We start from the raw sequence: 14,660 nt of genomic DNA on the forward strand, positions 1-14,660 counted from the left end.
ACAAGGTCTTGATAATTTACTATTGCCTTTCGAGAAGTAATCAATCAAAAAACTTATGTTGTTCTAGGTGAATTAAAATCTGGATTTTTAGCAGAGAGAGCAGACGTACAACTCTTATGCCACGATTATCACGTGTAATATATAAAATATATTATATAAAAATGGTTTGTTCGAATTTTAATCAAATTTCACTAAACTTATAGTAAAAGTCTTTGGAGTCCGTGTTGTCCCACAACTACTATAATTTTGAAGGTAAAATCTAAGAAAGAACTCTATCTTTCTGTTGAGTGGTCTCTTGGTTATCAGTAAAAGCATAGTCCTAAAAGCGTAGACTCATTACGTCTAAATAGATAAAAGCATTAGCGAGATTGTTTCGTTTCTTTTTTTCTTTACAGGGGTTCGGATTCGTATTATCGTGAAAATTATCGGTGAAACTTAAAATTCCTGGATTTGTCACCGCGGTCACTGAGTAATGATGTCAGAAACGAGAGATCTCGTGATTCATTCCCATAACATTGAAATAAGTCAACTTTTCATACGTCATCTCACTGAAATAAAAACCATTCTTGCTTTTTTAAGAACATCTTTCCTTTCGAAATATTGAAATATTGAAATAATAAAATTTAATATTGAAATGAGATTATATAGCGTTGAAAAGACATAATTTACTGACGAAGAAATTTTTATAGTATTATCAAAAAAATTATTCACTAATATTCATGTAAAGCGAAAGGAAAAAATATTGGACAGAAAATAACAATGTCTTCAATAAATTTTTTAATATTAATATTATCAAATCAATTACATTGTGCTCTTGAGACAATTATTATAATATTGAAATAAAAATATATAATTTTGCTGAAATTTATAATTATCAAATTCTTTAAAGAAAATTAAACTATATGTAAGCAAGATTCATAAATCATTTTCATAGAATTAATTCTTTGCTTACATATATGAAACAATAATTGTTAAACAAAATATATCAATTTTAATTCGATACTATTTTTCTTGTGCAGTAAAATTGTATTATTTGAAAATTGCCTATCTTTTAGAAATTGTTGTACATGATACAACTGTATTCAATTCTACAGAAAAAATATTAGCATCAAATTAAACTTAATACAGTCTAAAGGAGTATTTAAAAGATTAAAAAAAAATCGATTTTTATTTAATATTTAATTTTAACATTTAAAGCTTTTAAATACAATTCTTACCAAGTCAGTCTGTCAAATTTGGGTAGTTTCATTTAATTCTAGTTCCATCCATAGCCACACTTCTCTTAAATAAGGAAAGCTTTGATTTTTTGTTTTAGATGTCAAAAAAGCTATTGTCTATCCCATCTTTTTGCAGGCTATTAATGATCAATGTATAACACACGAGAAAGTAGCATTTTTTTAATTTAAAAAAATATTTTAATAATATTAAAATATTAAAATAACCTTTAGAGTGAAAAAAAATGTTTTCAAAATTTTTTTTTGACAGACCTAAAAACCAAATAATGTCAAACTTTGCATCTTATTTTTTTACTATAAAAAAAAATAAATACTTTAATTGTTAAACTCATAGTAAAAGAGTACGCACAATTTGACATTAATTGGTTTTTAGGTCTTTCCAAAAAAAAGTGTCTGAAAAACACTTTTTCCAGCCATTCAAACGAGAATACCTCCTTAATAATCATTGTTTCATAAGCAAGAAATTATATTCTAACAATGATGATGACTGATACGATGATATTCTTGTATACATAATTTTATATATTTTTTTTTTAATTGTATAATTTTAAATTTCAGTAAAATATATTTTTATTTCAATGTTATAATAGTCACTTAAAGAAAACAATATAATTGCTTTGATAATAATATTTAAAAAATTGTAATTCTTAGTTTGAAAATATCGTTAATGTCTATCAAATATTTTTTTCCTTTTAACTCGGAAAAATTATTATTAAAAAATGAAAACATATCTTTCTTGATGACAAATATGAAAAATATATAAAATTTTTTCATCTGTTTAACGCTGTATAATCTCATTTCAGAAATAAATATGTTGTCAAAACAAGAATGTATTTTCTATTTCTGTGCAGATAATCGAAAGCATCCTATCGTTCACAGCAGGCGGAACAATCACGTAAGATAATTGAACTGAGAGGTCAACCGCGAGCGGTCTAAATCCGCAATAGCGTGTCTTTTAATCCGATCGAATTAATTCCACGAGACCACCGCGGCTACAAAATGAAATCGAGTCACTCGATTAGGATTACCTGTGGCGTAAGCCTGGGCGAGCGCAGCCAGGCGATGATCTTTCGGCGAGTTTCGCGGGAGAAGCTACGGTAAACAATCACGATCAAACCGATGACGAGAAGGGTGAGGAGGACGACGGTAGACCAGGACCAAACCGAGGGCTCTTCCTTGGTAACTTGGTCGTAGTGTGTGCAATAGGGCGTCGGATAAAAGGAGCTCGGACAGTGGTACGCCGCGTGCGGATCGTACGGGGGGCAACGTGAATAAGACGGAGGAGGAAGGTAGTATGAATAAGGAACAGGATGAGGAGCCGCAGGATGTGGATGATGATCCCGGTCGGAATCTCGATGTGCACTGCCGTAGGATTGCCGTGAACGCGTCGCGCACATTGGCAACGCTCCTACGACAATGTTCTGAGACTCGGGGGGATACCTCGCATCCTCGATACAATAGAGATGAGGTTGCTCCTACGGGATAATTTTGATCGTTGAGAATAAACTTTCCAAATTGGGTTAGACGAGGAACTAACTGGCGGTTCTGCCGCTCGATAATTGACGAGCGGATTTTCACGTTCGTGCTGTGGCTCCGTTCGCGTCGCACCGCTTTTTTCGTATATACATACATACATTTTAAATGAGAATGATTTAACGGTGAAACGATGAAAAAATAGAAAGGCGGAAGTTTATTAACGTTCGAGCGAGCTTCTGATTTAAGGAGGTTCTAGTGTTTAATGAAATATTATAAGACAAATCTATAAGACATGCTCCTTAAATTTCATAAAGTAAAAGATTTCAAAAATTGTACAAGCTTAAGTTCTAGAGGAATGAATTTTCACTTTATAGGCATGAATTTTCACCCTATACGAGTGAATTTTGACTTTTATTAGAATGGCAAATCATTTAAAAAGCTGCACAAGCTCAATTTTCACTCTTTTAGAATGACGTTTTAGTCTACGGGATTTAGGGAATATATAAGATGGAAATTAATTATATTTATAATCTCTAGAACAAATTTCATTAACCCTTTACCGTACTCTTTTGACGATATTTAATTTTAAAAATATGAAACTTTACATTACAAAGATATGTAAAACCTTAGCCTATATTTTCTCTTAATTTGAGAGATTTGCATAAGACAGAAAATTGAAAATCAATTACAAAGCACTTAAATATTTAAGTTCATTCTGGTAAAGTTTCGTCTAAATTGACGATTAAGAGAAACGTATATTCTTTTTGTTGAAGAAAAAAAATGAATATTTGCTAAATGGGACAACGCATGTATAATGATATTGCAAGGTTGTATGACTGTCAGTTAGCTGTCAAATTTAAAATACAATTTTGATACATTAATTTTTTGTGAAACTAAAATGTTTCAAAGCAATCGAAATGGAATCAAAATCATTTATATATTAAATGCATATATTATTTATTTATATTTTGTCGTGTGCACTAGATTTTGAGAACAAAAGATATGTATGACTTGAAACAATCCTATTATTTTTTTTTAATATTAATTTAAAATTAATTGAGGAAAGGCTCCGAAGTGAATCAAAACATAAGAAAAAATGATATGAGAGCCAATACTGGAAGTTAGTATGTAATTAAATGTATATGTATATTGATAATCAATTCTTAACACTTACATTAATTTATTTAATAATAATTTTAATATGTTCAATATTAATTTTCAATATTTTTGTTATTAACGCTTAAATAATGACGTTGCAAAATTTTACAGAAACTAAAACAAAGTACATTTAATAATAAATAAAGATTTAATAAATTTATAATGAAAAATGTTAATTTATACAGAGGTTGGACAAAATAATATGAACACCTATTCTGACTCCGAAAAATAGGCGTAATTCAAGAGAGTGTAACTTTGTCAAAAATGATCGTAAAAAAATTTTAAAAAAAGCATTTTAAAGTTTGAAATCTCTAGTTTTGAAATTGATAAGTCATTAAACGATTTACAGATTGTTTACGAAGTTACGCAAATTTAAATATGGATACGTCAAATCTCAAAAAATTTTACTAACTTTGCGAAGCCCCACGACGCGAAATAAAAATTGCATCCAAATGCGGTTTACAGCATTCGAAAGCATGGATCTTTACCTTTAATTTGCATTTTTGATGAGCGGTGTACGATTTTTTTCACTGAGTTAAACAACACTGAAGCAAAAATGGCCTCTTTTGCTTCAATGTTGTATAATTCAGTGAATAAAAATCGTACGACGCTCAATAAAAACTCAAATTAAAGATAAAGATTTACACTTTCAAATACTATAAACGCATTTGTGTGTAATTTTTAATTCACGTCAAATAAACTCGCAAAATACATAATAAATTTTACCGCATTTTAATTTTTACCCGTATAGCTCCGTAAATAATCAGTATACGTTTTCAAAGTCGATATTAAAATTGTATGTAAAAACATTAAGCTATAAAATGCGTTTTAAAACATTTGATTTATCATTTTTTTATCATGTTACACATTTTTTTTAAGAATAACTGTAGGTGATCTTTTAATTTTGCTGTTGAACGCTCACTTAATCTTTGCTGAAGTCGATATTTGAACTTCATAACAAAAAAAAAAATAAAACGATCTTCCAGGGCTTATTTTAAAGGGCAAAACCTTTCGATTGTTTAAGTTAATTTTTCTCGAAGATTCTTTTGCACTTGGAAGTGAAGGAAGAAATTCCAGAAAAAGAGGTCACTTCAGTGTTGCCTAACTCATTGTCAGTAAAAAAGAATCGTACAACGCTCATTAAAAACGCAAATTAAAAGTAAAGATTCCCACTTTCGAATGTTGTAAACCGCATTTGCGTGCAATTTTTATTTCGCGTCGTGGAGATTTGCAAAGTTTGTAAAATATTTTGAGATGTGACTCATCCCCATTTAAATCCGCGTAACTTCGTAAACAATCTGTAAATCGTTTAATGACTTATCAATTTTAAAACTGATAATCAAAACTAGAGATTTCAAACTTTAAAATGCTTTTTTTAAAATTTCTTTACGATCATTTTTGACAAAGTTACACTCTCTTGAATTACGCCTATTTTTCGAAGTCAGAATAGGTGTTCATGTTATTTTGTCCAACCCCTGTATATTTTTAAAATTCCAATTATATATTATTCTTTATTTTCGAAAATATAATAGTAAATATTTTTTTTTTTTTTCTATCGGTACTTACATCAAATAAACGTTCTATAATTTTAATTTTATCATTTTTATCATATTTAATAACATGAAATTAATAATTATTATCCAGAAAGCAAAACCTGCAGCGCAGATTTTGAACAGAACATATAACATGTTACCAATTTTGGATGGTAAAAAGGAAATAAATTACAGACAGAGTCTAAAATATCTGATGATATCGGCAACCTGCCGTTAAAAATAAGACGAAGTCTATTGGCATATGCATATGTCAACAGAATGACGACAGAAATTGAGCAGAATTTGTAGCTCGTGCTTTTTTTCTACTACTAGTCTGCCGACGTCATATTGCTCGCACGCGCAGTTTCTGCCACCAATCTGCTGACATAACATGTCAGCTCAGCAAGCTTTGTCGACAGATCTGAGCTTAATGCAGACACAGATGGCTATGCTGTTAGACCTAATAAAATTTGCTGCCAATCTGCATGCAGACTACGCGCAGTTTGTCATCCGTTTATTTACAATCACATTAGTGAATTAGATATTGTTGTGATTATGTTTTTATATTTTATATTTTAATCGTTTTACATAATTTTAAGAAGAAACTGTTAAAAATAAGTTTAATGAGTCTTTTATAGCATAACCAAGTTTAAACTATTTGCAAAATAGTTTTTTATTATCTTTATTTATATATTGACTAGGACTCACTAGGACTCACTAGGACTCACTAGGAAGTAGTGTGGAATTTCCTAAATAACGAATAACGCCCGCTCGCACCAATGTATATTAATTTCAATTTTAATTTGCCTTACTTAACTTATAGCAAATTCGATTGAAAGTGCATATTAAAGCCGTCGTCGTATACAAGTGAAGATGTGATGTCACTTGTTACTTTTGAAAAAATAGATAATACCTTAGAAAGAGATAGAAGAATGCGAATTAAACCAAGTTTAAAATTAATCCACATTAGTGCAAACGGGCTTTAAAAATAGCTATGACGTAAAATATCGTGGTCAATTCTTACTCACTTTGTGGCTGAGATCCATGACGTCCTCCAAAGATACGTCGCTGTACACATCATCCGTAGCATCGTAATTTGAGCCCATTCCCGAACTGTTGAAGCTGCCGCTGCGATAAAGCTGACTGCAAATATACATCAAAAAAACTCTTTGAGCATTCCACGAAAGAATGATTAACTTCGTAGCGATATTGTTTACAAGCGTAAATATTAATCAGTAATAAGCTAAATACTAAACCGATTCATGAAAATATTAATATTACGTACGATAAAGGTTCTTTCAAAAGTTACGAATAATAAAAATGTGTAGGAAGAGAAAAAGATGTCCTCCATTAAAAAATAATTAATTACCGGCGATTATTAAGCGAATGTGACTTGTGAAAGTTTCCCCAATTAAAAGATAGATTGTGAAAGTTCTGCCGATTGAAAGATAAAGTTTTTAGATCATATTAAAAAAAAATAGCTATTTTTCAATCGCGACATTTTTTCAAAGCGACAATACGTTTCTTCTTCTCTTCGACACATCGTACGTGAGCGTTGAACGTTTCCTCCCCTCCCACCCCCGCATTTTGGCGAACGGATAAGACACGGTTGGAAGTAACGAGAGACGGTAGCGTGGAAGGAAACGCGCGAATATCGAGGTAAATCGCGGGTACGGAACATGAGTAACGTAACACAGAAGCACGCCTACGCTTTAGAAAGTCCGTCGATTCGAGTTCCGTGAAAGGAGTGACTTCGGGAATTATTAGCCTTGATGCAAAGGCATCGTCCTACAACAGCCGGCAAACTCTTTTGTCCGAGATATTCATTTCCTCTTGCACGCGTGGGTAAATCGAGAAAGAAAAAACGCGCGAGAAGACAGCGGAAAGGAGATCACGGAACAAGTATAAAAATTCCGATGTCAATTGGAAAGCCGATAATTAACATCGATGAAACGTGCGCACGGTGCGTGTTTTTTCGCTTACCTCGCTAAAGCGTTGGTGCTGAGTCTCTTTCTGGCCGAACTGCAAGCATAAGCATACGAAAATATTTTCCTTAGCGTTCGTATACATTTACGTTTCATTACAGGACGCTTATTTATAGATTACTCTCTTTCGAGCGCAAGTTACATTACGTTTCTATCCCTTGATCACGCGGTGCCAAATTTCACGGCCAAACGTAGTTTTGATCACAAGCCAAATTCATAGCTTCTATAAAGGGATCCGCGAGTGCAATTGCGCTAAATACATATAGATAAATTACCATCAGTTTTGCTCAGTGGCAATTTGCTTACTATCAAATTTAACAAAGCATTTATACAAATGACACATAAATTCTAGATATGTATACACAGTAAGTATGTATATTATAAATCTAGATTTGTATATTTATTATACTTTAAAGTATATGAGCTGAATAAAGGCTTAATTTATTTTATTTTTTTTAAAAACTGATGGACTTTTTAAAAATGTATTAATAGAATTTTTTAAATTTTATTTTTAAAAGCTTTAAAAAAGTTTTAATCAAAGATACGTGTGGCCGTGAAATAAAATGTTGAGTCGTACTCTCTAAATCTCATAGAGTGAAACGTTACTCTAAACGAGTGAAAATTGAACCAGTTGCATTTTTTTCGAGTAATTTTTTATTCTACGAAATTTATAGAGTAAAAAGAACATTTTTCTGATATAATGTACCCGCGCATATTTATTATTTATTTATTTTTTAATTCTATAAAGCAGAATTAAAAGGTTTATAAAATAAAATTAATGTATGTAAAATATAATTTTCAAAAGTAGAGAATTTTGAAAACTTTACACAGTTTTCAAAATTAATAGAGTTTTAAAGCTATTGAACAGAATTTTTAAACATTTTTTTTTTTAACTATTAGAGTTTTCAAATTCCATTTGTAAAGTCTTTTTTGTATATGTATAATTCTTTTAATTCTATTCCATAGAGTTTTTAAAACATAAAATAAGTGAACTTTATTCAGCCCAGGTATACTATATTAAAAAAATATCTTCTTTATGACTCAATGTTTCATTCCGGTGTTTTGAATAGATTAAAATTATAGAAACCAAATCAACCATAATTCTACTATTAAGCAAGTATAGTCGAAAGTAATAAGTAATTAAATCGTTCTCTTTGCTTCGATACTTCAGCTGCGATTAACAAGCGACGAGAGAGAGAGAGAGAGAGAGAGAGAGAGCGAGAAGCGATTCTTTGGGAAACACGACATTTCGTCGGTTCCGTATGTGCTCGCTTCCGTCATTCCGCATAGATGGTCGCAGATACGCAGGCGCTTCTCAAGAAATTTAACAGGCCTCTTATCTCGGTCGTTGCATTAACGACGTTATTTAACATCGACAATCAGTGGCTTTCCCACGGGGTTCTTTTCGCACGCCGCGCCACCGAGACACGCCACGACAGAATCGTCATTGTCTCACCGTTGCGCTTCTTGTGAGCGGAAAAATTCTCTCTCTCTCTCTCTCTCTCTCTCTCTCTCTCTCTCTCTCCCTCGAACACAAAATTACCGTGCGTGTACGTTGTACCTACGTGTGTACGTTGTACCATGCGTGCAACGCAGGCAGAACGCAATGCTTTAGTCTAGTGTTTTATTTTCGGAAAAAATACAAGTACAACCGAGGGAAATAAGAGGTTTTTTTCCGTTTTTCGAAAATTTCAGAAAATAGAAACTATAGTAACGATACGAATAAATAGGAATAATTAAGCACGAGGTTTTTAAAATTCCCAAAAAATGTAAAGAATCAGAAAAGTACTGACAAACTCTTGAAACTTTCAAATCATTGACATAGAGGACAATAATAGTGACATTATCTCAACCACACTTCCAAATAATAATATAACGGTCACATGGGATTCACTCGACCCCCTGCACAAAATCAGTCACTATTTGTCAGCTCTTTAATATTTCGTCGCAAAAATTTTACTGGACATACTTTGAGGTCTGTTCTTTATCATCCAATATTTTTTTTTAATTGGAATTTAACATGATGAAAAAATTCAAATTAAAAAAACTACAAAATTTAACTTTTTTACAAAAATATTCATGAAATTTTTAATTTTTAAGATAATTCAGCAAAAATTTAGGGGTGTATTTTCAAAATAGTATACTTTTAGATAAAAATTAGTTTCATAAAAGATTTCGATTTTAAATGGTTTGTGTACCCTTTGGACCCCTAGTGACTTCAATGAGTTGAAAGAAAAAAATTCACAAAAATACAATATGAGAAAAAAACCTTTTTTTCCCAAAATTTTCCAATTTTTTCGAGTCAACATTACTAACTATATTACAGACGTTTGCTTTTTTTCTTACCAAGGAGGTGTTCTCCGCAGCGAAGTGCGCAGCCAGGAATGTCTTCCGACGGTAGAGTTCGGACTCCTCGGATTTCTACAAAGTCACAAAACACAATGACGGTGATTGTGAGCGAGCACGCGTCCTGCAGAGTCAGCAGAAATTTTTCCGTGATACAAATGAGTTCGTGATTCAGAGAAAAATTCATTTCGTATTGATAATCGGCGTATGAGACATTAAGAACATTTTAAATATTTTATCCACACGAAGAAAATTTTCTCTTAAAATCATAATAGTCATGGAGCATACTGGGCTTGAAAAAATGTTACTATACTTTTAATAAAATTTAATAAAATTTTAGGGAATTTGGTTGAGGGATTATAGGACTTTAGTACATTGAAAGATAGAATATTTTTCGTGCCTATATAAAATTTTTACATATAGAGATGGATAAATAACGTTTTCTTGCTTCAGAAGTTGATATAAAAAATTAAGGCCAAATTACAACAAATATGCAAATAAATAAATAATAATGACGTTCTTTAAATATGCATACTTGCATAGTAACGTATCAACCTTGCTAAATTATCTGAAATCAAAAGATTAAGCAATTCTTTTTTTTTTCACTTGTCATTGCCTGACCACAGAAGTTTAAAAAAATTTTGTTTCTTTATTGTATGTAACTTAAGAAAGATTCAAAAGTGTCAATAATCTGAGATTGAATATTATTAAAAGGATTATTTTAAAATGTTTAATTAATATCGAGTAAACCATGTTTGAATTATTGTAACTGTCGCTTAGAAATATAATATTTTGAGAAAAATGCCTTCAAAATTTAACAACGCTTTGTAATGTAATTTCGCGTCTATTTCAAGTTGTTTCACGACTACCAATAATTTTTTAATTCAAAGACAAAATTCTCTCCATGCATATTAAGGGATCTAATTAAGACTTTGTTACGACATTTTTATTAAGACAAAACACTCGGATTAAAATTGTTTTAGAAATATATTGGAAATATCTATGATTTGTTGGAACTTTCAGTTTTCGATATTAAACATATTAACTGAATTTTACATTATACTCGTATTTACACGCGATTGCGCACGCATGGTAACAAAACCGATTCCTTTATAGGAACAAATGCCTTTTTATCTTATATCAATTTTGCATAATAAACAGTTTTTTTTCCTTAGGTGATGTATTTTAAAATAGTGGACACAAAATCCGCACGTCAATCAAAAAACAGTTTCGCATTGTACGTTAAAGGTCGCGCCATGTTAACGTATTGGTTTTTACACGAAAAGAAGTGTAGCGCGATTAAAAGGAAATCACGTCACTATCGAGAATACTTTAACGCAACACGTTGGTACAGCAAAGCGACTTTTAAAAATACATTTCCATTATTATGTAACCCGTGTGACTTGCGCATACAGACAGCAAGTCGGTATTGTTCCAAGGTGATAGACATTGTATGCAGCGCTTTGTTCTTACGTAAACTCATCCAGCGTAAAAATGCACAGGCATACACGCTCTTCAGATTATACTGCATTTTAACGTTTTAACATTTGCGCTGTATATTAAGCTTCGGAAATAACCTGCTATATTCTACGATTGATGTTACGTATCGAGCGAATAACGGCAGGAAGCAATTGACATAATAGAAGACCCAGTTCGCTTTTGCTCTCTTCTTGCCTAGCTCAGAATTGTGAAGCGATTCCAAATACTGCGGTGCTCGAATATGCATCGTAGCGAGGCAATTTCCGATAATCAAGTTAATTCTTGTAGAATACAAAGTACTAGTAACAAAAGATTTCTGGAAAAAACTGTAAATCTTTTCAAAATTTCAAAAACAATCTCTCCTTTTTATAAACAAATACCTATTATAATATCTTCAAATTATAAAATTTAAAAACATTTCTTTTAAATCTCTTAATATTCGTAATTAATGAGATAACATTCTTATAATGAGATAACTTTACAGAGAAATAAATTAGAATTAATTAATATCTTTGATTAATTTTAATTCAACATTTATAAAAAACCGGATTGGTTTATAATCGTTTATTCTTTCTTTTTTCACGAAATTTCATTCATTATTAGATTGATTCATATAAACCGACAAACCCTATTAAGTCTTGCCGATTATTTTCATGAAACTATTTATAACGATAAAACTTCAAATAGTATTATATAATCCAAAAAGAATCTTCTCTTACAATTAGTATTTATCCCTGAAATCATGCTAATCGTGAAACAACACGGATTTGGAAAAATTTTATTATTTATTTAGTAAAATTTAACCTAATTATTTTATAAAATTGTTAGATATTATTAAAGTGAAATGAGGAAGTTTATACTTTTTCTAAAATTTTTTAAATATGCACTGAGAGAAAAGTGTTTAATATTTGTGACCATAATTATAAGTACTTTGAAAATAATTATGGGATTAAGATATTTATAGATATTACTACTATAATATTAATAATAATAATCTCCCACACAACACACTTTTTCCAAAAAAATGTCCAAGCAACATTCTTAGAATGCATAGATATCTTTTAAACATCCATAGACTCTCTAGAAGATCTGTGCTTTGTTTATAGTTCTACAAAGTATGAAAACAAATTTACTATAAATTAAATTACAATGTCACATATTAATAAAGAAGAAGAAGATAATTTGGCACCCATTTTCATTTTATTGAATAACTTTGTGTATAATCAAAATTTTATATTGAAACTCTTAAACGATTACATTCGTCAAAGTAATGTTTAACAGATTCTAGAGTCAAAGTAATAAAGTATTTATTATTTAAGAAGCAATTTATAAAAATGTAATGCACTGCATAATCAATGGAAGAAAAAAAATGTGGTGGTAATATAGCTAGCCCAAAAATAATTATAAACAATTGGTCTAATTTAAAAGAACACACAGTATTTTGTACAAAATTACATCTTTTTAATTTTCCTGATTAAGAATTTTCCTGCATTCAGAAACTTTAGAGATATCATTAGAAATATCGTTTTATTCCCATTGAACATTAAATATCAACTATAAACAAAAATAAATATTTAAAAAAATGATTCATCCTATCGTAAAGTAATCTCGAGTGACGGTATCTTCCACGAGTAAAAATCGCATCGGGCTCTCGGGCTCACCTGTGCGAGTTGGTACCGGTCGGCGAGGGTGCGGAACTGCTACCGCCCGGTGACTCCGGTCCGTCGTCCACCAAGTCGCCCTCGACGGAACCGAAGCCCTCGTAGCTCTCTTCTTCGTCGTGGCAACCGATTTTGATCGCGTTGGCGGTGCTGTCCGACGTGGCCTGATGGTCGTCCGGGCTCGTGGAGAACCGTCCCGAATCCGTGAGAGTCGAGCTGACGAGATTGTGCAGGTCGACCGACATCGAGAGCGAGGGCGGCCCGCTCTGGTTCCACTCCCGAGGGCCGATCACGCCGTTCGCCGCGCGGCCCTCGTCCTCGCGCGACGCGTTTCCCGCGCCGCCGTCGGCCACCACGGCGGCGTTACCGTTAACGGTGACGTTCACGCTGGACGTGCGGGAGCTCACCATCCTTGGACCCCGCGGCGGGCTACGTCAGAGTGTCAGCGCGATGCAACGTGGTGCACGCGCCGACGAAGGACGCTCTCATTCGCCGCCGCCGCCGCCGCCGTTGCCGTTGCCGTTGTCGCCTGACGACCCGTCGTTGCTGAAACACCACGTCCGTGAGTCAGACTCGAGGTATGCCAGGAGCGCGTCCGCTTCGGGAGTAACTAGCGGTGTGGCAGACGAGAGAGAAAGGGAGAGAGACAAAGAGAGATGCGAGTCAAGTCGAGTCGTTGCCCGCGAGAACCTCTTTCTCTCTCTCTCTCTCTCTCTCTCTCTTGCCTCATGCTCCGACCGAGAAGTCGGGGTCGAGGTAAACCTGTATGTATGTGCGCGACGCTTTTCACATATTATGATTTACATCGGTCTCGAGGAAGAGAACGTCGGTCGCTACCTTTTATTCGAGATAATGAGGGATAGAGAAGCGCGAGACGTATGTACAACAACACTCCGACGTCGAGTTTGGAGTGCAAGTCTTATCTTGCGTTTCGCTGCGTTCATTGTATTAATCACATTACGTCAGTTCCTGGCGAGATTGTGTAACGCAAAGGCAACATATATAATATTCCACAATGCCGATTCTATGTTAACGAGATAATATATAACCGTGTAGAACGCGATGCGATAGCGAAATCTCTCCGCGAATCTTGCGTTAACAACGTGCAAATTAAATTCAAAATTAAGATACTGTAAAGATAATGTAGAGGTGCGAGGTAGAGGTCCAATAACCGTTTTCCAAAATTTTGGATTTGGATAATTGCTTATTGTAAGCAATGAAACTACCAAATGTCTTTATTTAACTATATGGCGAGAATTTTCTCTTAGAATTTACCTTTAAAAATCACAATAATCGTGAGACCCACATGGATTTCGAAGAATTGTATTACTTATTTAATTAAAGTAGAGAGATATTCGACCGATAATGTGACAACACAAATTAAACAAGAACGCATTTTTAACGGTCGTAGCTAGATCTTAATGTTAGTGCTTATATTTATTCGTGTGATTTTATATCCTTCTTCAAATTCAGTAAACTGCGCGCCGAATTACTTTTAAAATATCACCTCAGCCAGGGTTTTTCGCAAGAAATTCTTTACAGTTTTTTCAGAGAGGGGAGGGGGGTTAATATTTAGATGCTAGTTAGCATCAAAAGTATTATTAAATTAATTTTAATTTAATAAAAACGTGATATTACTAATTTATGTTCAATTTAGAGCTGTGACGACCGAAAAAAGATCTAGATACAAGCGTCAAAAAAGCGTTCTTGTTTAATTTGTTTTACAAGTTAATTAAATTTTAGTAAAATTTAAATCAACTAAATTAATTTTATAATATTATATAAAAA

The 14,660-nt window shown here is 32.7% G+C and overlaps 1 protein-coding gene across 1 annotated transcript in view; it reads right to left on the bottom strand.

The window, feature by feature from the left end:
• The window catches only part of LOC105204910 (rab11 family-interacting protein 4A), a 48,612-nt gene that overhangs the window by 20,724 nt on the left and 13,228 nt on the right, over nucleotides 1-14,660 (bottom strand). The window contains exons 2-5 of the mRNA XM_026138961.2: nucleotides 12,873-13,418; nucleotides 9,733-9,807; nucleotides 7,385-7,423; nucleotides 6,430-6,544 (exon numbers count right to left, since the gene is read on the bottom strand). Coding sequence (XP_025994746.1) covers nucleotides 6,430-6,544; nucleotides 7,385-7,423; nucleotides 9,733-9,807; nucleotides 12,873-13,282 — 639 coding nt within the window. The 5' untranslated portion in view covers nucleotides 13,283-13,418. The remainder of the gene's footprint in view (nucleotides 1-6,429; nucleotides 6,545-7,384; nucleotides 7,424-9,732; nucleotides 9,808-12,872; nucleotides 13,419-14,660) is intronic.

The sequence above is a fragment of the Solenopsis invicta genome, chromosome 16 (genome assembly GCF_016802725.1).
Source record: "Solenopsis invicta isolate M01_SB chromosome 16, UNIL_Sinv_3.0, whole genome shotgun sequence".
In the NCBI taxonomy this organism is placed as follows: Eukaryota; Metazoa; Arthropoda; class Insecta; order Hymenoptera; family Formicidae; genus Solenopsis; species Solenopsis invicta.